This window comes from Leptinotarsa decemlineata, unplaced genomic scaffold, assembly GCF_025532065.1.
Source record: "Leptinotarsa decemlineata unplaced genomic scaffold, Ldec_3_MD MMD2_P_RNA_scaffold_7, whole genome shotgun sequence".
In the NCBI taxonomy this organism is placed as follows: domain Eukaryota; kingdom Metazoa; phylum Arthropoda; class Insecta; order Coleoptera; family Chrysomelidae; genus Leptinotarsa; species Leptinotarsa decemlineata.
Window position 1 is genome coordinate 5866062 of NW_027412534.1, and position 24130 is coordinate 5890191.

Below are 24130 nucleotides of genomic sequence, written 5' to 3' on the forward strand. Positions count from 1 at the left end.
GATCGATAGTTATTTCAAATTAATAAACCCGTGTTAGGAATCACAGGTTAAAAGGTAAGACCTCGTTAGTCCTTAGCTTGCACAAGTTTCTTAACTTCCAAGAGTTGTCGTTCGTATGGGGGCGGCAGCTGATTAACGGAAAAACAGATTTTAAACAAATTTTTTAAACAGATTTATCAAATAAACCATAAGTTTACTTGACTAATTCGGATAGTTAGGCGCCAGGTTGCAAAAGACAAAACCGGACGGGAAGGTAATATGGTAAAGTAAATTGTATCTAGCTTAAATATAGGAAAATAATTAACAACTTTATTTCTTTATACTTGATAATATACTGAAAGTCAAAAATATAATTATTTTTCTATAACTGCAAATATAACAATTCAGAATATTTACATCTGATATCTGATTCAATTTCTTGGTTGGTTGTGAATACCTGGGGTGGCTGAGATTTCGTAGATGGTTCTTACGAAGAGCTACGCTACGGTGTACTTCAGTGCTGCAGAGAATTGTAACTACCTGATCTGACTGTAGATGGTTATATGGCTCATGTTAGGGTGCTTCTTCGACTCTTAGATATGGGACCTCCTTATGGTATCAATTCTTCACCCAGTATACGGTTTTCTCGATATCATGTGAAGCAATGAAATCGATCAGAAAAAGTTGTTACAATAATTGGAGGATAGGAACAATGATATCCTCAGAACCTGAATAATATATTCTGAATTTTATTTAACAGAACTTCCAATATAAATTCAATTACGGAAAAAGTCAAAGTAAAAATGCAATGAATATTCCAAAAGTAATATTTCCCAAAAAAAAAATAGATGAATTTATATGAAAGACAAGCAAGGGGATATACACGCCCGAAGAAGCCATTGCATGGGGAAACCCGTGTTTCGTTTTTGTAAAACTGTTTAGTGAAAATCTCACAAAGTGTTTTGTGAATTCGTTAGTTATGGATTTTCATCAAGTATCTGCCAACTTGCCAACATTTTACAAGCTTTCAGTTTCGAATATGATACGTACTATGTACACACAAGAAATAAAATTAGAAGACACAAAATTAAGGTAATATGATATAGCGAAATTTTTAAGTTTTGCGGAAAATGCATACACCATACTAGTAGTAGTAGTAGTATCTAATAGTCGAAAGATATATTTTCTTTTTACAAATTCAAAATTTACATAAGAATAGTCTTGCTTATTCTAGATCATGAAAAAAACAAAAAAAAATAATAATCCAAAAAAAAATACAGAAAATGCAAAATAAAGAAAAGTATGTTCAAATAACAATTACACACACAGAACGTAGATACATTAACTACAGCTTATCCACAAAACCAATAACTAAGAGTATTCATCATGAAACTCGGCTAGTGAGTAAAAGCATTTTTCTAATAAAATATTCTTAAGATTTTTTTTTCAATTTAACTGTTGACTGAATTGTGTTTTATATAACAGGTAAGTTTATTAAATAGTTTCAGGCCTAGGTGTGAAGAAGCATTTGTTGTCAGTTTTTATTTACAAATGAGCTCATAGTAATAATTTTTTTGACTAGTTTTTTTTTAATTTTCAAGAACGTATCCTTGTTATTGAATATGTACAAACAAGATAAGTAGGGGAGATTGGGTCACAGTGAATCACGGGTCACAGTGGATAATGTACAATAATGTAGTATGTGTTGCATTCACGCACACAAACAAACCTGTATTTGTTGCTCATCTATACCTTTTTGCGTCGTACTAGTCGTCGACACGGTATCGAAGCGGGAGCACGCGTTGCGCCACTCCGGACCCTATTTAACCTATTTTTTTTACGAGATTTTTAAATTTGTTTTATATCTAATTGAATAAGAAATGTAGATGTTTTTGCTTTGCCGTACACTTGTCATATCTTAGATCCGTTGGAATACATATTGATTTGTCCTCAAGATAGATAGTTTTTTTTGTTTATATTCTTTTTCTATTACGGTGAATGGGTCACAGTGAATCGTTTTGTATTAGGTCACAGTTAACTGTTGATTCATTGTAACCCATCAAGCTAAGATTTATTTGTACTTTATGTTTTAGGTAAAAATGCCTCGCAATCGAGTAAAAAAGACAAGTATCGGACTTCACACTGAAGAACAGATGAGTAACGCTCTAAAACTTATTTCGGATGGCCAAAAAAAAAGAGCCGTTGCTAGGTCGACTGGTATTCCATTTACAACGTTATATAGGTATCATATGAAAGTTAAAAATAATCCTGATCCTGAAAAACCAATAAGGCTCACACCTAACTACGCAGTTCATAAAATATTTACCGATGAGCAAGAAAGTAATATTGTCGATTACATTGTTAAGTGCAGTCAAATGTTCTATGGACTTACCATCATAGACGTTCGAGAATTAATTTACGAAGTAGCGATGTTGAATGGCATAAAAGTGCCAGATAAATGGCATGAGACTAAGCTCGCAGGTATCGAGTATCTGTATAATCTCAGAAAAAGAGATAATCGTTTATCATTGCGGACTCCAGAGGGTTGCAGTTTGAGCAGAGCAACGTCTTTCAATCGTCATAATGTTGGTATGTTCTTCAATAATTTAGAAAATGTAATGGCCAGACATGTTTCCTTTGGAAAAGGCACCAGAATATTCAATTTAGACGAAACAAATACTATGACTGTGCAAAAATGTGCCAAAGTTTTAGCAGCCAAAGGGCAAAGACAAGTTTCTAAAGTCACCAGCGCCGAACGCAGAACGTTAACAACGACTTGTTATATTGTCAACGCTTTGGGCAATGCCTTGCCGCCAGTAATTATATTTCCTAGAGTTCATTTCAAGCAGCATATAGTTGCGGAGGCTCCAACTGGGACCTTGGATCTAGCTACACCATCTGGTTGGATGAACTCTGAATTGCAGCATTTTATTAGTTATTCAAACAGCAGCAATGACAACCCTAGTCTGCTCATACACGATAACCACGAGTCGCACATTTGCATAGAGGCCTTGAATCTGGCAAAAGAAAATGGTGTGACAGTTAACAGTGCCGCCGCATTCAACAGGAAAACTGCAGCCATTGGATGTCGGAATTTTTGGGCCATTCAAAACTGCGTATAACAAAGCTGTAGATAGTTGGATGTTGTGAAACACAGGCAAAACTTTCTCAATATATGAAGTGGCTGGATGTGTCAGGGAAGCCCATATGAAAGCTATGACACCCGGGAATATTTGCGCAGCTTTCAAAGCTACTGGAATATTTCCCTTCGACAGAAATGTTTTTACAGACTTACAAAAGTCAAGTCAAGCTGATGTTACATTACACAACGCTGTATCGGCAATCCCGAAAGACCAGGTGCACAATAAATCACCTGAAACAACGGTTAGTGCTTTTTGCTCAATCAAATCTCCTACAATTTTGGATCCTACTGCAAATGCATCTGGTAGCTCCTCCTCAAATGTGAAAAAAACATTCTTAAGTCCATTCCAATTTCGAGGGCTACCTAAAGCAGGTCCGCGTAAATGTGGAAGAGCTCCAAGACGAAAAGGAAAATCAATGATTGCAACTGACACACCAAATAAAAATGAAATACAAATGAGAGAAGAAAAGAAACGAAAACAGAGAAAGGCAATTGCAAAAAAAAGAAAAGGAAAGTTTTACAAGACAGTTCCAGTGAAAATGAAGATGATATAAGTGTTTATTCTGAAGAAGAACCCATATTGGAAGATGAAGAAGATGATTATGCAGTGGTGGATCCTGACTGTTGGCCTGAACTTCAAAGTTTGCCTAAAAAAGGTGATTTTATTATTGTTAAATTCCAGGTTAAAGGGAAAGGAATTTATTATATAGCCAAAGTTATAGGAGAACTGGAAAATGAGACTGAAGTGAGTTTTCTTAGAAGATCTAACAAAATACCAAATAATTTTCACATGCCAATCGTGCCAGATATTGCCACGGTTACCTTACATGACATTAAAATGATTTTACCAAAACCGAACTGTTCTGGTAACACAAAGAGAAAACAGTGTACGTATAACTTTGACCTAGATTTTTCTAAAATTGATTTACGTTAATTGTATGTGTGTTCTCGAGTTATTACAGTTGAAAAAACCATTTTATGTTTGTTAATTGTTAGATGAACGAAAAGCTATTTTTATGTTCATCAAAATGTGATTGATATTTTTTATAGGACTAGTAGTACAAAAAAAGTACTTATATGTTTTGTTTGCAATTATTTTTTTAAAGCAAATTTATGTTAATTTTATGTTTCTTTTCAAGTTTAATCGCGTATTACTGTTGAAAGAACGAGTTCATATTTGTTAATTTTAGGTCTAGGAAAACCTATTTTTATGTTCATCAAAAAGTGATTGCTAATTTTTCATAAGATTATTTTGACATAAAAGACTGTCCAGTAGTTGAAATGAAAATATTATAATATGAAAATTGAGGTTTTTTAATATTTTTTTGCAATTGACCCTGCGTGCCCCAGTCGATTCACTGTCACCCGTACATTGATCCACTGTGACCCGTTGCCGGGTCACAGTGGATCATTTCTCATTTTTTTAAAAAGTGCCTTTACCTTGTAAATTTATATAACACACGCTATGAAATGACTTTTACTTTAGACATTAGATATTCAAATTATCATTTGATTTCAGAGATGTATCATTTTGCCATAAACTTCGGAGTAACACTTCTTTAAAAAAACCTGATTCACTGTTACCTAATCTCCCCTAGACATGGCAGAGTGAGAACATCTAATTCTTTGAAAATTGGTCTGCATGATACATTTCTTTTCTTTCCAGCAATTATTCTAGTCAGCAGCATATTCTGTGCCAAGAATATATCATTGAACATTTCATCAGTTCGTACTTCCATTATCTAATATAATATAAATTGATTTGAAATTCCTGAAAAAATATTAAAAAAGATTAACCGATATTAAAAGATTAATTAATTAAAACTTCTTACCACACTCAAAAAAGAAGATCGGAAAACAATTTCATAATCAATCGAAACACAACATACAAAAGAAAGGTAAACCATATTTTAAGATCCACTCAGAATAAGATGTAACATGAGTTACCTTGGTACTGAAAAAATCCAGCCATGAATAGACAACTATTATAAAACTGGACATTGTATGAATATTTGGATAGGGGTAAGTGATGTGATGTGGGAAACCAGAAACAATAAATCATAAATATTTTCTTTGAATGTCCCATCAATATTATCCCTGAGTACAATATTCGCCAAAAGCACCGGGACACCTGCACCCCTAGGCATGTTTATGTACAGTCCTATAACATATGAATCTGTTTAAAAAATATCATCAATCCCTCAGCACCCAGAAGAATAAAGTAAAAAAGAAGACACAGAAAGGGTTAAAAAACCAAAAAAACGGACGCAGGGTTGAATAACGCAAGAAGACGAACGAAATTTCTGTTCCATAGCGCAGTTATCACAGACCATATATGAAGCAGGAGCGCCGACATAACCTTAACCGACATAATCTTATAGGTTATGTCGGTGAACAGTAGTAGTGGTTGAATGCGCCTGATAAGGAACAATGAACAATGAACAATGGTCATTTAGACATAGAAAGAGAGAGACTATTGGTTAGAAAATTAGCCATCATGGCACTGTTTTGTAATTGGTTGAAAGGTAGGCAATCGTCTTGACGAGAAAGATGTAACATTAGTTGCCTATTGTAAGTACTAGTGTTCATATTAACACCGACCTTACTTTAAGTTTTAAGTGATTGAAATGTAAACCCAGATTTTACAGCTTGACTTGACAATTTTGACATAAGAAGTATAAGTGTAGCTGGGCAAGTTTGGAGTAGAATACATTGTTGATATTGCTGCTGACTAATTGAAATTTTCATATTTTAAGTAATCTTTGGTAGACCACTGTCTCCAACTCCTGGTGAGTTGTTTGATTGAACATAAACTATTAATAATATAACTTTCTACTAGTATTCCTTGTAAGTTATATATTTTTATTTACAGTTTAACCCTACTTTACTCACTGTGCCACTTGTTGCTATCCATTAATAAATGAACACTTCCTGTATCTTACCATGCAATTTGAACAAGATTTATTCCAAATAAGTAATGTATAGACCACCTCAGAACAACAATATAGTGAAGTCAATCAAAAACAAGTTTGAAAACATTGAAAACGATAATTTTCAACAGAAAAATATCAAAGATGGATACAGGAATAACTTGAATTTGGCTGATCCTGCAAAAAAAGTCCCTGAAAATTTCCGAAATGGACACCAGATCACGAGCCAAATCCTGCAGAGGCAAACCAGTGATCAAGGAAAATGCAACATCAAGAGAACTCCAGCTTTTCGAGTGGATAAGAATCTGGAGCAAGCCAATGAGTTTCAAAGGAATTGTGTTAACCGAAGTACCTTATTCGAAAGCAAAGTTAAACAATTTAGTGCTGTTAGACAAAACTGTGATAGTAACAACTATTTTGTGAACAATGTGACGTGTGACAAGCAGCCACTATTAAATACTAAAATGTCTGAAAAGGGGAATAATTTTACTAACAGTTCTCAATCAGTGTTAATCAAATCAAAAAGCTCTCTTGACTTCATGGTCATTCGAAACATGTTCGATCACACTCCAGTCAATAGTTTGTGTGAGAAAATTCCAAAAGATAAAAACAATTATGATTCTGAAGATACTGAAAATATTAATAATTGTGATTTAAATTTACTGTACACTGAGCCCATACCAAAAGCTCTACGTAATAAGACTGTTCCTGCCCAAGCATTAGTTAATAACACTGGCCACAATTCAACAACACATAAACAAGGTAATGAATCGTCAGTCCCTACTCTAGTAACAGAAGGCCTCACCGATACTTTGAAAACAGCTCTCAAACGTCCTTTACCAATTGGTCCTGCACCTAGGAAACCACCTAGAGTGTTCCAAATCCTGAATACCGATATGATTTCAAATAATCTTGAGAAAAATCCTTCATTTTTACATGAGTCCAAAAAACCTGAGAAGAAAGTGCACACCTCACCTACAACTGCTAATAAAAAAGCTGATCCCAAATACATGCTCACCAAACTAGAAAATGCCTTGAGGAACAATAAGTTGAGGACCAGAAAACAACCCAAAGTTGACAGACACACAACTTCTGGGGAAGATAGCGATGATAGTCTTTTGTTTAATAGTAAATCTAACAGAACTCTACCTCGATTACCAAGTCAAGATACTGAAGATGACAGTATGTCAGCCTTCAATTTCAATTGTTTGAATGGGTTGAGATTTGGTATGACCAATTATGAGAAAATAAAAGAACCCAGTTCAAATTTTTTTGTTGGTAGTCCGCAGAAAGAACCTGTTTATGCTGAACCGTTTCATTATCGAAAGGATTCGCTAGATTCTGCCATTATAAAAAGGGAAGGATCTACTGGAAGCAATGAGAGTGCAAGGAATAGTCTGTATTACATGGTAAGCAATTTAAAGTCCTATTAATGAAGTGTATTTATATAAAAAATGATTTCATAGGATATTATGGTGTTGTTGCATCTATAGTTATAATTTGTCTTGAATGATTAATATATTTGCCTAATTAAAAATACCAAAAAATTCAGTAATATTTGTTTCTTTTTCTAATTTTGCATGAATATACCTAACTTCTTTTGCACATTGCATGTTTCATTGTAAATCTTTGTAGGAATGATAATGATTCTGGAAATTTGTAAAAAGATCAATTGTTGTTATTTTACCAGAAAACAGAATAGAATAGAATAGAATAAAAATGAATGTATTCATCATTAAAAATTTCACAATTGCATTGCATTACATAACACTTATAAAATTTTATCAGACTAGTCAAACGTGAGCACTTGGCTATATATAAAATATAAATAGATACATACATGTACATTACAAAAATAAAAGAAAAGCATCTTATTGACTTATATTAGGAGATTTAAAATTCTTGCACAGAATAAAATGCATTATTTGCTAGGTGACTGTATAGTCTAGATTTAAACGTTTGCAGACTGCATTTATTTCGAAATAATTTGACTGCATGGTAATTGTTTTATTATAAAACATATGCTGCTCAGTTTTTTTACTATATTTTCTATTTGTACTTCCCATGTTAGTTTTTGATTGATGGTTAGACCTAAATATTTGAAGTGACTTACATGCTCAATGGACTTGCTATTCATTTTTATAAGAGGACAAAAATCATAGGAAATGTTTTTCTGTTGGAAAATCATAAATACCGTTTTGGTGACATTGACTGTTAACCCGTTATTTTTACACCACTTGGAGAATTCATGTGATACTGCATTTGCTGCTTGTACGGATAGAGATAACTCGTTTCATGCCACCATTTGAGTTGTGTTATCTGCATAGATTATTGTTTTTTGGTGTGACGTATTTGAATTTTCTATATCACTCATGAAGAGTATAAAAAGAATTTGAGCCAGGGTTGAACCCTGCGGAACTCCCATTGTAACAGAAGCAAGATGTGACTTCATCGAATCAATCATTACCACTTGTGTTTTATTTTTTATATATGAGCCAACCCAGTCATTGGCAACTCCCCTGATCCCAATTCTGAGCAGTTTTTCCAGGAGTAAGCTATGGTTCACCGTATCGAATGCTCTAGTTTAATAAAAAAATAAGCCAACTGGAATTTGCTTGTTATTGAGACTTGTATATATGCTATTGCAAAGTTCATTTATTGCTATTGAAGTTGATCTTTGCTGCCTAAAGCCATGTTGGCAATTAGGAATAAGTTTGTGGTACTCGATGAAATTCACCAATCTCAGATAATAACTATAATCGATGACTTTTGCAACTTGTGATTGTAAGCAAACATTACGGTAGTTAGTCACTTGAGTTTTAGTGCCTTTATTTTTATATATAGGGACCGACTTCGACATTTTAAGTGCTTCCGGATATATTCCTTCTATGAATGATTTATCTAATATATGCGATATAGGATAGCAAATTATGTCACTTACAGTTCTTAATGCTTTACCATGCATTTCATCTATTCCAGGCGTTGGTGTTTTTGTCGTTTTCATAATTATATCTTGCACTTCAATATAGGTTGTAGGGTACAGAAATAATGAAATATTGGAAAGGGGGGATAACTTAAGTTTATCAATATTGGGGTTGACTTTTTCAATTCCCAGAAAAAATGCATTGAAGTGATTAACAATTCTAGACTTATCCGTAATAAGTTCATTATTGATAGTAAGCTCAATTTTATTATTTATTATTGCGTTTTTTCGAGTTATTCCTGATTTCATTAACAATTTTCAAGCTTTCCTTATTTATATTGTTTGAATTCAAAATTCTTTTGTTGTTGTATTCTGCTTTGGTTTTTCTAATTAGTGCTTCATAAATATATTTGAGTTGTTTATATCTACTTTTTATAATTTCATTGGCTAACTGGCTAACCTATAAAGATTACATACCATTTGATGTAATTCCATGGTTTGTCAGATTTTTCTCTGTTCCCTTTAATTTTTTTCAGTGGAAAAGTCTTATTGTAATGATTTATAAGGGTTGTATGGAAAGCATTATAACATTCATTCACATAACGAGCTGTATATACATCTTCCCACTTTTCAGTAAGTACTTTGTGGTCCCCTGAAAGTTATCAAGTTTTTCTCTGAATATATACGTTTATAATTTATATCTGTATCTAATTTTTGCTCAATTGGTAATGCAAATTTACAAATTTGAAATCTATGATCTGATTTCATTAGACATGAGAGTCAATAGCTAAAAGGTTTGTATATACATTACATCTACACTTTTATTGATACGCGTAGTTTTAACAATGATGTTCGTCATGTCAAATTCATAAAATAGATTTTTAATTGTTCTCGCTTCAGCGTTGTCACTCAATGTGTCAACATTAATATCTCCACATAAAATATAGTAGTGTGATGTTACAAAAATTTTGTCCATCAGACCATTTATTTCATCTAAAAATATATCGAAATAACTATTTGGTGTTCTGTAAACTGTGATAACGTATAGTTTTCTTTTCCTCTCTGGGATTTCTAATACAGCTATTGTTACCTCAAAGTTTTTTTCTATACATTTAGAAAAGTGAAGGGTGTCAATACAAGATTTTTTTCAGATAATATACAAACACCACCATGTGTATATAATTTCCTACTGTAACTATTTATTAGTTTATATTTGGATAATGTGAAGTGTCTTATTTCATCTGATGTTAGCCAGTGTTCTGTGAAACATAGAATGTCTGGGTCTTGTTGATCTAATAAGACTTCTAGTTGTTGTATTTTGCGTGCTGCCATACCTTGAATATTTAGATGCATTATAGCCAGTTGTTCCTGATTTTTTTGATTTTGTACTGATTGGGTATTATTTTTAATTTCTTCAAGTTTTTTCCCTGGATAACCACTGTGTAGCTTTGAATTTGGACTCTGTGGATTTGCATTTGCATTGTCCTCCAGATAGAGATTAACTGTTGGGAAAGAAACATTTTGGCTTTATACTTCTTCATCATTATACAAAAAAAAAGTGGGAATATTCCGTGTTAGGAATCACACGTTAAAAGGTAAGACCTCGTTAGTCCTTTGCTCGCACAAGTTTCTCAACTTTTGAGAGTTGTCGTTCGTATGGGGGCGACTGCTGATTAACGGAAAAACAGAAACAGATTCCAAAGGAAAGACGAAAGCAATTACGTTCATATCAACAAATAATTTCAAAGATGTGCAGATCATGCAAAGAAGTAAATTGTAAACACAAAATGGAAGAAAAAGCTCTCTGGAAGCAACTACTCTTATTCAAACATTGAATAAACAAAAAAATACTATCCATGATAATAATTGAACAATTTTCACAAACATTTTATTTCTAGACACATTTCGATAACACCGTAGTTCCCGATTAATATAGATATAAGGAAAACGTCAAAACGAATCTTATTGAATTTTTATCAGAGGAAACAGGTATTAATGATTCACTTAAGTTTTTGGAAAATTCGTCTGGTGACACATCAATATCGAGATTCTTTCCTTTGAAGATGGTCAAGATATAATGTATTTTGAAATACTGGTGCAAATCATTTTAGTGCTTATAAGTAATTCTGAATAGTGTTAACAATATCGATATTATTTTTTCCTAAAGAGTAGTGAATAATATTTTTAGTATACTATAAAAAGGACACATTGAGTATAAAATATAAAACTATAAAATCTCTAAAAGTGTAAATAATGTAAAACCTATAAAACGTAAAAATTTAAATGTGTAAACATATAAAAGTATGAATGTTACAATATTTTCAATTCAATTTTATTTGGAATATGTTAATATACAATTTATTAATATTATGGTTAGGACCACTAGGAGTTTGAGGAAAGCAGCCTAAGCGCAGGTGGCTTGTAATGTGTTTCCGTCTGTCTCCCTGTGGAAGTACTTTAAAAATATATCAGGCACAAAAGTATTAAAAGATTAAATAACTGTTGCAGTTGTATTAGTGAGTAGACAGAGGAAGCTGGTATATTTTATGTGAATAAGTACCTATAATTATCTATACATCTAGGTTTACATAATATTGGAAATAGATACACATACACTGAAAGACACATTGGAAGATTAGAAAATGTACTGAGTGATATTTCTGGGTTATTGGGTATGTTGGAATAAACTGTTTATACGGGTAATATTTCCAATACGAATTTTTTTGTATTTTTTTATACTTTAAAAATGTGGTATTTATCTTTATTTCAAGGGGAAGCATGTTATACAGTTTTGGAGCGAAATAGTAGACTGAACGTTGTGTATGACTTTTTTTGTAAAGGGGTATATCAATGGATAAATTATGTACATTTCTGGTGTACTTTGTATTTGCCTTAGAATAATTGATATTGTTTGAGTATATCCATATAAGACACTGGTGTGCATACAAACTTCTTATATCAAGCAGATTAATTTCAGAATAGAGTTTTTCTGTATCAAATTGTCTGTTTTTTTTTTAACATTATTTTTAAAACAGTATTCTGGAGCACCTGTACAATATTTAGCACATTCTCAAATATTCCACCCCACACTGTGATACAATATTGTATAACTGACTCAACAAGAGATTTGTAAACAATAATTAAGCTTTTTTTTGTGAGTATATCCCTGAGTTCATACATTTTATAGCAAAGATGTCCAAGTCTTTTTTCTATATATTGCAAATGTTCATCCCATCTCAGATGTTGGTCCATTACAACTCCTAAATACTTTAGTTTAGTTACTTTTTGAATATATGGACATTCACAATTGGTTTCAGAACACTTTGGCATATGTAAATAAATTTTTTGTTGGACAGGTTGGTGGTTGCTCAGAAGAGTGAAAGTAATAAATTTCGATTTTTCAACATTAAGGTTGAGAAGATTGTTACTTAACCAAATTTGTATTTTACCCAAACACTCTTCTGCTACTTTATATACCTGTTGCCATGTATCACCTGTACAGATAATTGCAGTATCGTCAGCATATGATATGAGGTACCCTTTGAAATTATTTATGCGACTTAAACTATTAATATATGCTAAAAATAGTATTGGACCTAAAACGGTACCTTGAGGTACGCCACTAGAGATTTTAGCCAGTTCACTAACATTGTTACCTATTTTGACCTGTTGGGTTCTACAAGAAAGATAATCTGTAAAAACATTATTTGCTGGTCCTCGTATTCCATATAAATTCAGTTTATTTAAGAGTGCTTCATGAGAAATTGTATCAAAGGCCTCGGCCAAATCAAGAAAAATTGCAAGACAGTTTTTTGAATTGTCTAAGGCATCCGATGCTTGCTTAAATAAATCTAAAACAGCTAGTTCAGTATAAAATACAAACTCGTTTTAAATTAAAAGTATTCAAAATGCAAGGTAGGGATAAAAAATATATATGAATATTGACGGGTGTGAAGTTATCCACATCCACAAAATACACTGATAAAAAATATCGAATTATTTTTTTCATTTACCGACTCTGCACACCTACCATTTTTCAATATGATACGCTTATTGACTGAATTAGTAAAAAAAAACCGTCCTAGTTTATTGAACTGTCTGAAGGGATGAAAATAGGGAGGAAATATTTTAAAAATCGTAACATGAAAAATCGACTTTGTACACCTACAAAATTGAGATATGTTATTCCTGATGATCTATTCGATAAGAAAAACTTCACGTTATAGTTTTCCAGACCGTCTGAGGGGGTGGAAATGGGGTGGAAAGTTGAAAAAATCGTATCTTAGTTTGAGATATGTCATCCATCATGTTCTATTCGACATAAAAAACTTCACGTCATAGTTTTCCAGGCCGTCTGAGGGGGCGAACATGGGGTGAAAATATCAAAAAACTTCTTAACATGAAAAATCGACTTTGTACACCTACAAAATTGAGATATGTTATTCGTGATGATCTATTCGACAAGAAAAACTTCACATTATAGTTTTCCAGGCTGTCTGAGAGGGTGAAAATGGGGTTTAAAGTTGAAAAAATTGTATCTTAGAAAATTGAATGTGTACACCTACAAGTACTTAAATTTGTCATTCATTTTTATATTCTCGATCACAGAAACAAAGCGTTAGACTATTTGGCAACACTGTACCAGACATCGTAACAAAAACCTAGATATAGACGTAAAAGATACGTACTGACAACATCAAAGGTACCGATAGAGAATAAAACTACTTGCGTTTTGTAAGACCTCTCTACTATTGCACTCCACACCACGGATCTACGTGGACGAGGTGGAGAAGTATAGCCCATTGACTAATAAGAAAGTTTTTCTTCCTTATTCAGAGGAATCGGGCAAATTACGGATATGCAGTTGGTTAGTACATCGTCCACTAGATGGAGTGACATTTTGTTGTTTCGCTCCAACTTAGGAAGAGGAATGAAATACTCTGAAAGAATTCCGATTTTCAATTATGGAATTGACTTTAGGTCTATGATGGGGCCACTATCTTGCACTGATGAATGGCTAATGAGCCCGAAACCGGTCTGCAAGTGTGCCAGTTCCAAAATTGAAGGTCGACTCTTTCAGTTGTATTGCCAATTCCATATGCAGGAAATTTTCTGTGAAGATTCCTGCACTGACGCCTGTCGTATATAATCCAGGGGAGTAATTGTTTTCTGATAGGCGTCAGTCCATTCAGCCTACTGTATAGGTATATCCGAGACTGGCTTGAACGTTGAAAGTTCATTTCTTTAGATTTGTTTAGTGCCAGTCTTCAGGCATAGTCCACTGACTAATAAGAAAGACATTTTATGATATTTTCACCCCATGTTCACACGCTCAGACGGCCTGGAAAACTATGACGTGAAGTTTTTTCTGTCGAATAGATCATCGTGGATAACATTTCTCAAACTTGTAGGTGTACACATTCAATTTTAGTAGATACGATTTTTTCAACTTTCCACCCCATTTTCACCCCCTCAGACGGCCTGGAAAACTATAACGTGAAGTTTTTCTTGTCGAATATATCAACAGTAATAACATATCCCAAATTTGTAGGTATACAACGTCGTTTTTTCTTGTTGCGATTTTTTAAAATATTTCCACCCTATTATCACCCCTTCAGACAGTTTAATAATAAAGAACGGTTCTTTTTTCCACTAAACCAGTAAATAAGCGTATCATCTAATATATAAAAATGGATGTTTGTTGGTTGGTTGGTTGGTTGGTAAGTGATAAACTTCTACATCGGTCAACCGATCGTGATGAAACTTGATGTATAAGTAATTTTTCATAGAGAAGATTTTTAGGCTATCAATTTTTCTGTAACTCGCCACTAGATGGCGCTGTAGAACAATATTTTGAAATTCTATAACGCTGCGCACGCCTAAGTTCGTTGATTCTGATTCTGTCAAAACATTGGAACAGCAGCGATACAGCAACATAGTACTAATTAGTACTACAACTACCAAATTCTACGCGGGCGAAGCCGCGGGCAACAACTAGTATTGAAAAATGGTAGGTGTGCAGAGTAGGTAAATGAAAAAAATAAAAATGCGATATTTTTTTCTCAGTGTACTTTGTGGATGTGGATAACTTCACACCCGTTGTTTAGGTACACTCTGAGAGTAGTATCGATTCTTATGACATGATTCATCACGTTTTTCAAACAATTTAAAAATTGTTGCTCCACCCCTTTTTTGTAGTCTGACGATTTTGTATCAAATACTGCAGTCACTCCATGACCAAAATGTCTATGTACATATTGAACATATTCATTAAAAATAATATTAAATGATTCTTCACAATGTGTAACCATGTTATGTATTGAATATTACTGGAGTTTTTTCCCAACACCAAACCGTTATTTTAACACCTCGACACTGTTTCGATCACCAAGTGATGATGTTTTAGAGGAAGATTAAACTAAATATACTTACAATGTTATCCTTATTTATACCATGGATACTTCTTCTAGGTACCTTCGTCTCAAGTGTCTTAAATTAATTTCACAATATTGCTTCATCTACATGTGACCCATTGTACATCCTCCCGAGGAGTTGTCCTTCTAGGTCTGTCATCAATCTGGCCCGCGACAGCCAATGATTACCTAATTGTTGTTACTATTTCTGTGATAAGTTGAAGAAGAAAACACAGAATGATAATTACTCGGTTTTATTTACTTGCAAGGTAAAACTTAACGACAGAAATGATGACAAAGAAAACTTAACTTAAGTATCTAAGTTTAAGCATATTAATAACTAACAAATAATTGAAATGAATCACAGTAAAACAAAAACACTAATGAGATTTATGTAATTGTGATTTTCCACCGACAATACTTTGTAGTTGTGGATCAATTTTACTTGTACCAATTATCAAAAGAGATTTAATATGCTCATCGGTTAATTGAGATCTGTAAACATTCTTTGTGTACTTCATCTTGGAAATCGTTTTCTCACACAAGTAAGTAGTACCATAAACAGAAAACAACCCACGAGAAAATTTATGCAAATTATCAAATTGTTCCAGTGGAAGACTCTTATAAAATTCCAACAAGGATGAATTTTGATATTTGTTCTTAAGCATATCACTGCACCGTAAATCAATAATTTCCATTTGGACTTCCGGAGACAGGGTTTCAATGTCAGAATCAAAAGGATTTTAAAAAAGCTTAATTTCATTCGCAATGACATCGAAATCAGAAAAACGAGTATCAAAATTTATCTTCAAAGCGCTCAAAGTTTCGATTGCAAAATTGACGGTCTCTGTAGTGTGGCTGAATATTTTACATGTTTCAAAATGTTTGAAACATTTTTTACGTAATTGCGATTGAAATAGCATTATTTTCTGCCTGAAGGATTTGATATTGGTGTATAAATCAGGGAGAAGCTGATTTTCTCCTTGCAATCTCAAATTCAGTTCGTTCATATGATTTGTCAAATCGACATAGAAGGCTAACTTCCACATCCATTCACTATTTTCTAAATCGACAAAAGGGCGCTGCTTCTCATTTAACAAAAATTTCTATCTCTGCTCGAAGTTCAAAAAAGCGCTTAAGGACTTTTCCGCAACTAAGCCAGCGTACGGCAGTATGATATGGTAAATCATTTTCTCCAATCTGTTGAAAAAACTCGCGGAATTGTCGGTGATTCAGCCCAGTGGATCTGATGAAGTTAACAACTGATATGACTGGTTTTAGAACTTCAGACATAACCAAACATTTTCCGCACAAGGACTGTTGATGAATGATACAATGTAAGATTAATGGTTTTGAACCACCATCATTTTCTACAGCCTTTGACATAAGTGCAACCACTCCTTTATTTTTACCATACATATTTTTGCCTCCATAAGTTGTTAAATTTCTCCATCGAAGGATCTTTTTATTAATGACATTTTCAACTCCCTTGAAAATATCTGCCCCAGTTGTCGTGCCGTGAATACTATCAATATCAAGAAGTTCTTCATACACTTCATAGCTTTCATCTACTCCGCGAATAAAAATCAACACCTGAGCAGTATCTGACACATCCGTTGACTCATCCAATGCTAGAGAAAACCACTCATGATGTCCATTTTTGTCAGACAGTTGAGATGATATATTTTCTGCGATGTCTTGCACCCTCCGAGCCACGGTGTTTGCTGACAAACTGACACTTTTAAATAAATTTACCTTTTCGGGGCATATTTCTTCGGCTACTGCAATCAAGCATTCTTTTATCATTTCTCTATCGGTGAATGGTTTGCCACGTTTTCCGATTTCAAGAGCTACACGAAAGCTGGCGCGAGTTGCAGACTCTTGTTCAGTATTCGCTTTGGTAAACAAAGATTACTGCGATTTGATCCGCGTTTCAAAGCTTCAAATTTTTCCTTTCGCAAACTTCCTGTATACTTGGAGTAACTTTGAAGATGTTTCGATTCATAGTGTCGTTTAATGTTATAGTCTTTGAGAACAGCTATTTATAGTCTTTGAGAACAGGTATGGATTCTTTACAAATTAAACATAGCGCCATATTACTGGACTCAATCACAAAATACTGGAAGTTCCATTTTTCTTGGAACGTTCTGCATTCACTGTCGATTTTTCGCTTCTTTTCCATACTAACAAATCACACATAAAAACAATAAGTCAAATCAAAATACTTTTATTGACGGATGTTACTTTATTTCACAATAGACAGTTTCGCTTCCTTCGCCTTTCCTACGCAGACTAACTCGCAGTTGCGCCGCTAGCCTTTTTATATGCAATTATTACTGCCACCTCGAGGTGATCGGAATACACTAGCTAGAACCAGAACTTTCTATAACTAACGCGGTAATTCAAAATATTTACTTACGCCTAATGCCACCTAGCTGGTAGCTGAAAAAGATAATACATAGTACCACTACTCGCCACTAGATGTCGTTAAGTGTCACAATACACAATAATAATTGAAATGCAAAAAAAGCGTAAGTTTGCTTAGGTCACGCACTTTGCGACTATCCTAGTCTAGAAATATAGTTAAGAGCAGAAATTGGCCCTTGGAACAAACTGAAAAAATCATTATGGTCACTAGGTAGGTGTAGGCCAAGACTCGCCGAACAAACACTCTCTTATTGTCGATAATTCAGGACACTCGTATAGGACATGCCTGACAGTTTCATCTTCCTGTTTACACATCCTGCATAGAGTTGTGTCCACTAGCCCCATATTATGGAGGTTTTCCTTCGACACTGGCCAGTCATAAATCCTACTGTTAGGCGTAGATTTTTACTGGTTATCGCCAGATATTTCTTCGGCGCCAGCTTTCCATGGTCGCTCAGGGTGATCCTGGCAAGATTGCATCTTTTGATTCCGTCCCATCTCTTCAGAGTTTGAGAATGGGTGTGACTTTTGGCTAGTCCTGCCGCTTCCTTGGCTAAAGAGTCGTCAATGCGAATACCTTCACTCATGTCGTGCCCTTCAACCCACCTCGGATAATGTTATTACCTACCAAGGCTTTGGTTAAATCTTGGTGGCACGCTAGTATTAGCCCTGAGGTAACACATTGTCTGTTCAAGGCTAATAGGGCTTGTATACTATAAGTGCAGATTGTCATGTTTTTGCCAGAAATTTCTTTCCTGGTTATTTTTTTGTGGCGATTGAGATACCAGGCAGTTTTGTTTGAATCACGCTGGTTTTTTTCCCATTTCCCAATTAATCCTTAGGCTTAGTGATCTGGAGTACACTCCACATCCTAAGCCTTCTTTGTTTTTTGAGTCGTCTGTATATATGCGTATTGTATTTGTAGCATCTGACTCTGTGTTCTGTTTTATTTGTGTTTTGTAGGGTTTATTAAACACAAACTTGGGTTCAATTGCATCACTGGCTGCTTGTAGTGCATTAAGCGCTTCTCGCCATAGGCTCAGCCTCAACTTCCCATTCCTACTTCGAGGTTTACACCAGCCGTGCGCAATTGTAACATGGCCGTTAACGCAACCTCCTTAACGTACAGGTCCAGAGAGGTCAGACAATTAAATAATTCCATTACCGCGGTTGTGTTGTTCTCATGGCTCCTGTGATGTTTAAACAAGCCAGTCGCTGTATTTGATATAATTTTTGGATGGCCGTTGCTTGTAGAACTTTCTGTCCCTATGTAATGGCTCCGTACGTTAACATAGGTCTTATTATTACAGTGTAGATCCAGGTGACCACACAGGGTGAAAAACCCAACGACATTGCACATAAGCCACATATGCTCTTTTTGCTCTACTCTGTAGGCGAGAGTTCCATATTAGCTTCCTGTCGAGGATAGTACCAAGGTATTTCACCTCTTCAGAGAAGTTTAGTTTGCTTTCGAAGATTTCGGGAGGTTTTGAGCCCGATAAACTTCTTTTCCTGATGAACAGGACCATCTCAGTCTTTTTGGGATTGATAGACAGTGAGTGTTCCTTACATCATGTTTCTAATAATTTGAGCTCATACTGCACTCTCGCACAGTGTGTTTGTTCACAAATTTGCCGGTCTGCAAGATAACTATGTCATCTGCATATGCAATTGTGTAGAATCCATTATTGTTGAGGTGATAAATCAGGGTATCCGGAACTGTGTGATAATAACCCTCCCTGTGGACCAGTCCTCTCTCATTGTTAATTATTGCTCTATTAGAGAGCATATTGAGTATCCATTCTCCTACTACCAGAGGTACATTCTTGGAGTGTAGTTGCTGGGTAATTGTTGGAAAGGTTGTTTTATCAAACGCTCCCTCGATATCTATGAATATACCCAGGGTGGATTCTTTGTTGTCCAATGATCTTTCGATCCACATGATGAAGGGCCAAATCAGTAGACCTTTCGAGTATATGCATGCTGATTTGGATGAAGTGGGTTGTTCTTCATCTCTTATGTACTTTTTTGAACTCTCGGAGGTTGGCTTGATTTATACCCCGGCCCTCTTCGAGCCTTGTTAAGATCGTTCTCGCTGTCTTCCTAAGGTGTTCCAGTTTGGGGCACCACCATGTATTAGTTGTGTCATCTGTTTGAACCATCCTCATCGGACAGGATTCCTTGAAGGTCATGAAGTGTACCTTTCCAGTTCTTCATTATTGCCAGGAGTCAAGACCTCTGTTTCTCGCAGAACTCCTTCTAAGAGTCTATTGTAGAGAGCTACATCCGTCCTCTTCGTGTCACGGGATTTTACAGTGGTCCTGAGATTGTGGCTTACCGTATAGGTCAACCAGCGGTGATCTGACATAGAAATATGGTCCGACACTTGTCAGTCCTGGATTTTGTTTGATATTTTGGCTGTCGTCATCGTGATATCTATTATTGTTTGGCTACGGGCGTTCATAAATGACGGATCTGTGCCTCTGTTCAAGATTGTTAGATCTTTCTTAATTATATATTCATATAGGGGCTTACTTCGGGCGTTGGTATCCTTGCTGCCCCAGCTCAAGTAGTAAGAGTTTGAGTCGCAACCTAATATAAGCGCCACCCTCTAGTTGAGGCAGTGATTCAGTAGTACCTCCATTTCTCTAGTCGGTGGTAGGGTGGCTGCATCTGAAGGGAGGTACACCGATATGAGTATCAACGACGTATATTTGCCTTTTCCATCTGGACATTTTACTTTAAAGTGAGGTCTGATGTGCTGAATTTTGCCATCGAAAAGGCTCTGTAATACCTAGAAACGTAAACAGCAATCTTAGGTTACTGATTGCTTGGTAAGCTATTGCACCCCAATACATCAAGGTGGTGACAGTGTTGCCGTTGCCGCCTTTTTGTGTTGGAGGTTACATTGTATTATTTTTATCTTTTTTCTAACGTACTTGCCCATGAGACAGTTGTTGGATTTGAAGTTATTTTTTGAAGGTCTATCTGTTTTCCCGCCAGGGAGGAGGCGGCCTCGCTGTATTTAGATGCCTTCTCTGTCAGGTCATCGACTGCCATCTGTTCAGATACCTCGACTTCCTTTTCGGGACCCATAGTGGCCTTAGGAGTCAATATACACTTTAGGTGGCGCGACTTTCAAGGATCTAGGGTCTCCAGAGGTGCCCTTTGCTTCTTTCCGTGTTGCCCTATAGTCAATGAGGTAAACGCGTAGCTTATCCTCGTCGGCTTCGTCTTGAAGACAGCCATATCATCGTCTCCGATCCAAAAGACGAAAATCTTGCTACCGTCAGGTCAGGTTTCTGCCCCTTCAGCCGACCCAGCACCCTCTCCTTTTCACCGGGGTATCGTCTTGTGGACGTCCTCCGGGATTCAGAGCGAGGCTTTGGTAAGCTTGGGAGCTTATCCACACTGACGACCGTAAGTGATGTCTCCTCCCACGGCTTGATGTTCATTGTGGCTTCCTTCAGCCACTGTAGCGTCACTTCGTCATCGCAGACCACTCTGATGATTTCACCCTAGTATGTCCACGACTTGAACGTGGGCGGTTTGCTGTTGATGCTTGAGACGGAGGAGATGAGACATTCCCGTTCTACGGTAACCTTACCGTACGGGTTAGTCTCAACTATGATGGCAACCTTGAGGTGTCTCACGGCGGCCTCCACGAAGGTTTTGGGAAGTGCAGTCGTTGCGCGGCTTCTTCAACCTTCTTGGGATTCCCTCCGTGGAGGTGTTCAAGTGAAGACACTTTCCTGCAGGGGCAGCCGGTTCTTTGCATTTATTCAAGGCGGAGCTCTTGGCGCCCGCCTCAGGAAGTGCCCTTGCTGTTAGAGGTGGAGTGGGCGAGGAGGAGGGTGCACTTATAGTTGCTGCCATTTCTGCCTCTTTCGCTCTCTATCTCCTCCAGCGCCGCAAATGCGCTTACGCCTTGGCCTTTGTGTTACGTCACGAAGTGATCTGCTCCTCGTGCCTCATTCCGAGGCACGATATTGGGATGGGCATTTCTGTTTATCCCCAGCCACCGCCATAGATTGAGGTGAGCGCTAGATTAGGATGGACATATCTGTTCATCCCCAGCAACCGCCATAGTCCCCTGGCCGTTCCCCTATCTGCCACCTGGGAACGCGCAATCCTTAAATTTAATTTCTTAAATTCCAGACTTTTCCGAATTCTCAACCTTAACTTTTTCTTCCTTATTATATCATCTACAATACCCCTAGAGAAACCGTTACTGGCTCGAGGGGTATTGTAGATGATATAAGGATGAACGAAAACTCAACATTTAAAAACGACGACAACCAAGATAAATATATCTCAGTTCCATACCACCAATACACGAAGATCTTTGGAAAGATTTTCAAGAAACTAGGTAGGTGGGTTTCAAAACAAGTCATACACTACACAGTATTTTAGGAAATCCAAACGACAAAGTCAAGAATTCGAAAAAGTCTGGCATTTACGAAATTAAATGTAAGGACTGCGATGCAGAATATTATTGACAGACAAAAAGCTAATAAAATAAGATATAAGGAACACTTAGCACACTTAAAATATGGAAGACCTGAAAAATCAGCAGTCTACCATTATATTTTGCCACGGAACCATTCCATAGATTTCAGTTCATTAAGATTAGTTAGACAAGTTAACAAAAGCAGGCATATCTAGATGTCTATGAGAGTGTAGAAATAAGTAAACATAATAATATTATGAATAACGATTGTGGACCAATACCTAATATTATACTATATAGCTTGTTAAAATAATATTTCAATTATTAGATTTACCTGACTATTACATAAGGACACTCAAAACACAGATACCTAGAAGAGGTATCTATGGTATACATAAGGGTAACATTATAAGTATATTTAGTTTAATCTTCCTCTTGAAAATGACCATTTGGTGGTCGAAACACGTGTCGAGGTGTTAAAATAACGGTTTGGTGTTGGGAAAAAACTCCAGTAATATTAATTACTAAACCAAAGGTTCCAAACAGCGCATTGCAAGTATATTAAGTATTAGATTACTAATGTTCCACTAATTTTTACCTATTGAACGTCTGATGATGTCTAAAGGACGTGTAGAAGTGCATATCTATAGTTTCTATGTTTGAAATAATAATAATAATGTTTGTAATAGGGACTACATATTGTAATTGATGAAAAACAATAAACTCAAGTTATATTGAATCCCTTTTTTCTTTCCGTTAATTTTCTACTGAGCAGTAAAAAAATTGAAGAGTTATCGTGAAATATTTATTGAACTTGTAAATAAATAAATGGTTTTCTTAATTCAATAAATATATTTGTAATATATGCTTAAAAGTATATATATATATATATATATATATATATATATATATATATATATATATATATATATATGTGTGTGTGTGTGTGTGTGTTGAACTGGTTTTTCGGATTTTTGATCCGTGTTATGTGCACATAAGAAAGGTTAATGCAGTCAAGCTGCTGGAAAATAATTCCATGAAAATCAAAAGATAAATAGATAAATAAGTACTAATCATTCCCATATTGATTTCAATTTGAAAGCCACCGGTAGACAACCGTTTCAGCCTATTGGGCATCGTCAATACCGGGCAGATAGAAATAAAATCAGACCTTAAACAGAACCCTGCGGCACACAGCACTTGATATCTGTTATATCAGAATTCATCGATAATCCCACAAATTGGCTTTTATCAGATAAAGGGTAGTTTCTCTGAAACCGTAGCTTTCACAGCGGTATTTCGTGATTCACACAGCCACAAAAAACTGCTGCCTTGCAATTAATCTTCTTGTAAATCACGACATAAAGGCGTCATTCCAACTTTCAGTATAAAAGCCTCAAAAGTAAAGCATGTGCATGTGTACAATTAAGCAGGTGAAAGCAGATATTGTCTTAACCAAATTACTCTTAAGAACTGAAAAATAAAAAAGAAAAAAATATTTTATTGACAATGCAATTCAAACAATAGAACGTTTATTTTATTTTTCAATGCATTTTGTATTCGTTCACTTATGTTATTGTTACAGAGCTCGCCGTTGTTGACAGAAGCAGGAGAATTGATCGTAAATTTGGATAGTTCACCAAACCAAAAGGTAAGCTAATAGTCATTTCCTGAAATTCTTTTTACTATTAGTAGATGAACAAGGTGGGCACGAGCGTATTTCAAGGTCGCGCGTCGTTTGTGTTTCAGAGAGAGACTTTAGTGAGTGGAAGAGGTGAACTTATGACGGAATCGATAAAACTAAAGATGAGATAGTTTTGACGAATGTGTTGGACGTTTAATCCTCACAAATTCTATCCACAGAAA

The 24130-nt window shown here is 35.4% G+C and overlaps 1 protein-coding gene across 2 annotated transcripts in view; it reads left to right on the forward strand.

The window, feature by feature from the left end:
- The first annotated feature begins 5750 nt into the window (after positions 1 to 5750).
- The window catches only part of LOC111516659 (uncharacterized), a 134049-nt gene continuing 115669 nt past the window's right edge, over positions 5751 to 24130 (forward strand). For both annotated transcript variants that reach the window (XM_074170269.1, XM_074170268.1), the window contains exons 1-3: positions 5751 to 5910; positions 5994 to 7460; positions 23850 to 23915. In XM_074170269.1, coding sequence (XP_074026370.1) covers positions 6099 to 7460; positions 23850 to 23915 — 1428 coding nt within the window. In that variant the 5' untranslated portion in view covers positions 5751 to 5910; positions 5994 to 6098. The remainder of the gene's footprint in view (positions 5911 to 5993; positions 7461 to 23849; positions 23916 to 24130) is intronic.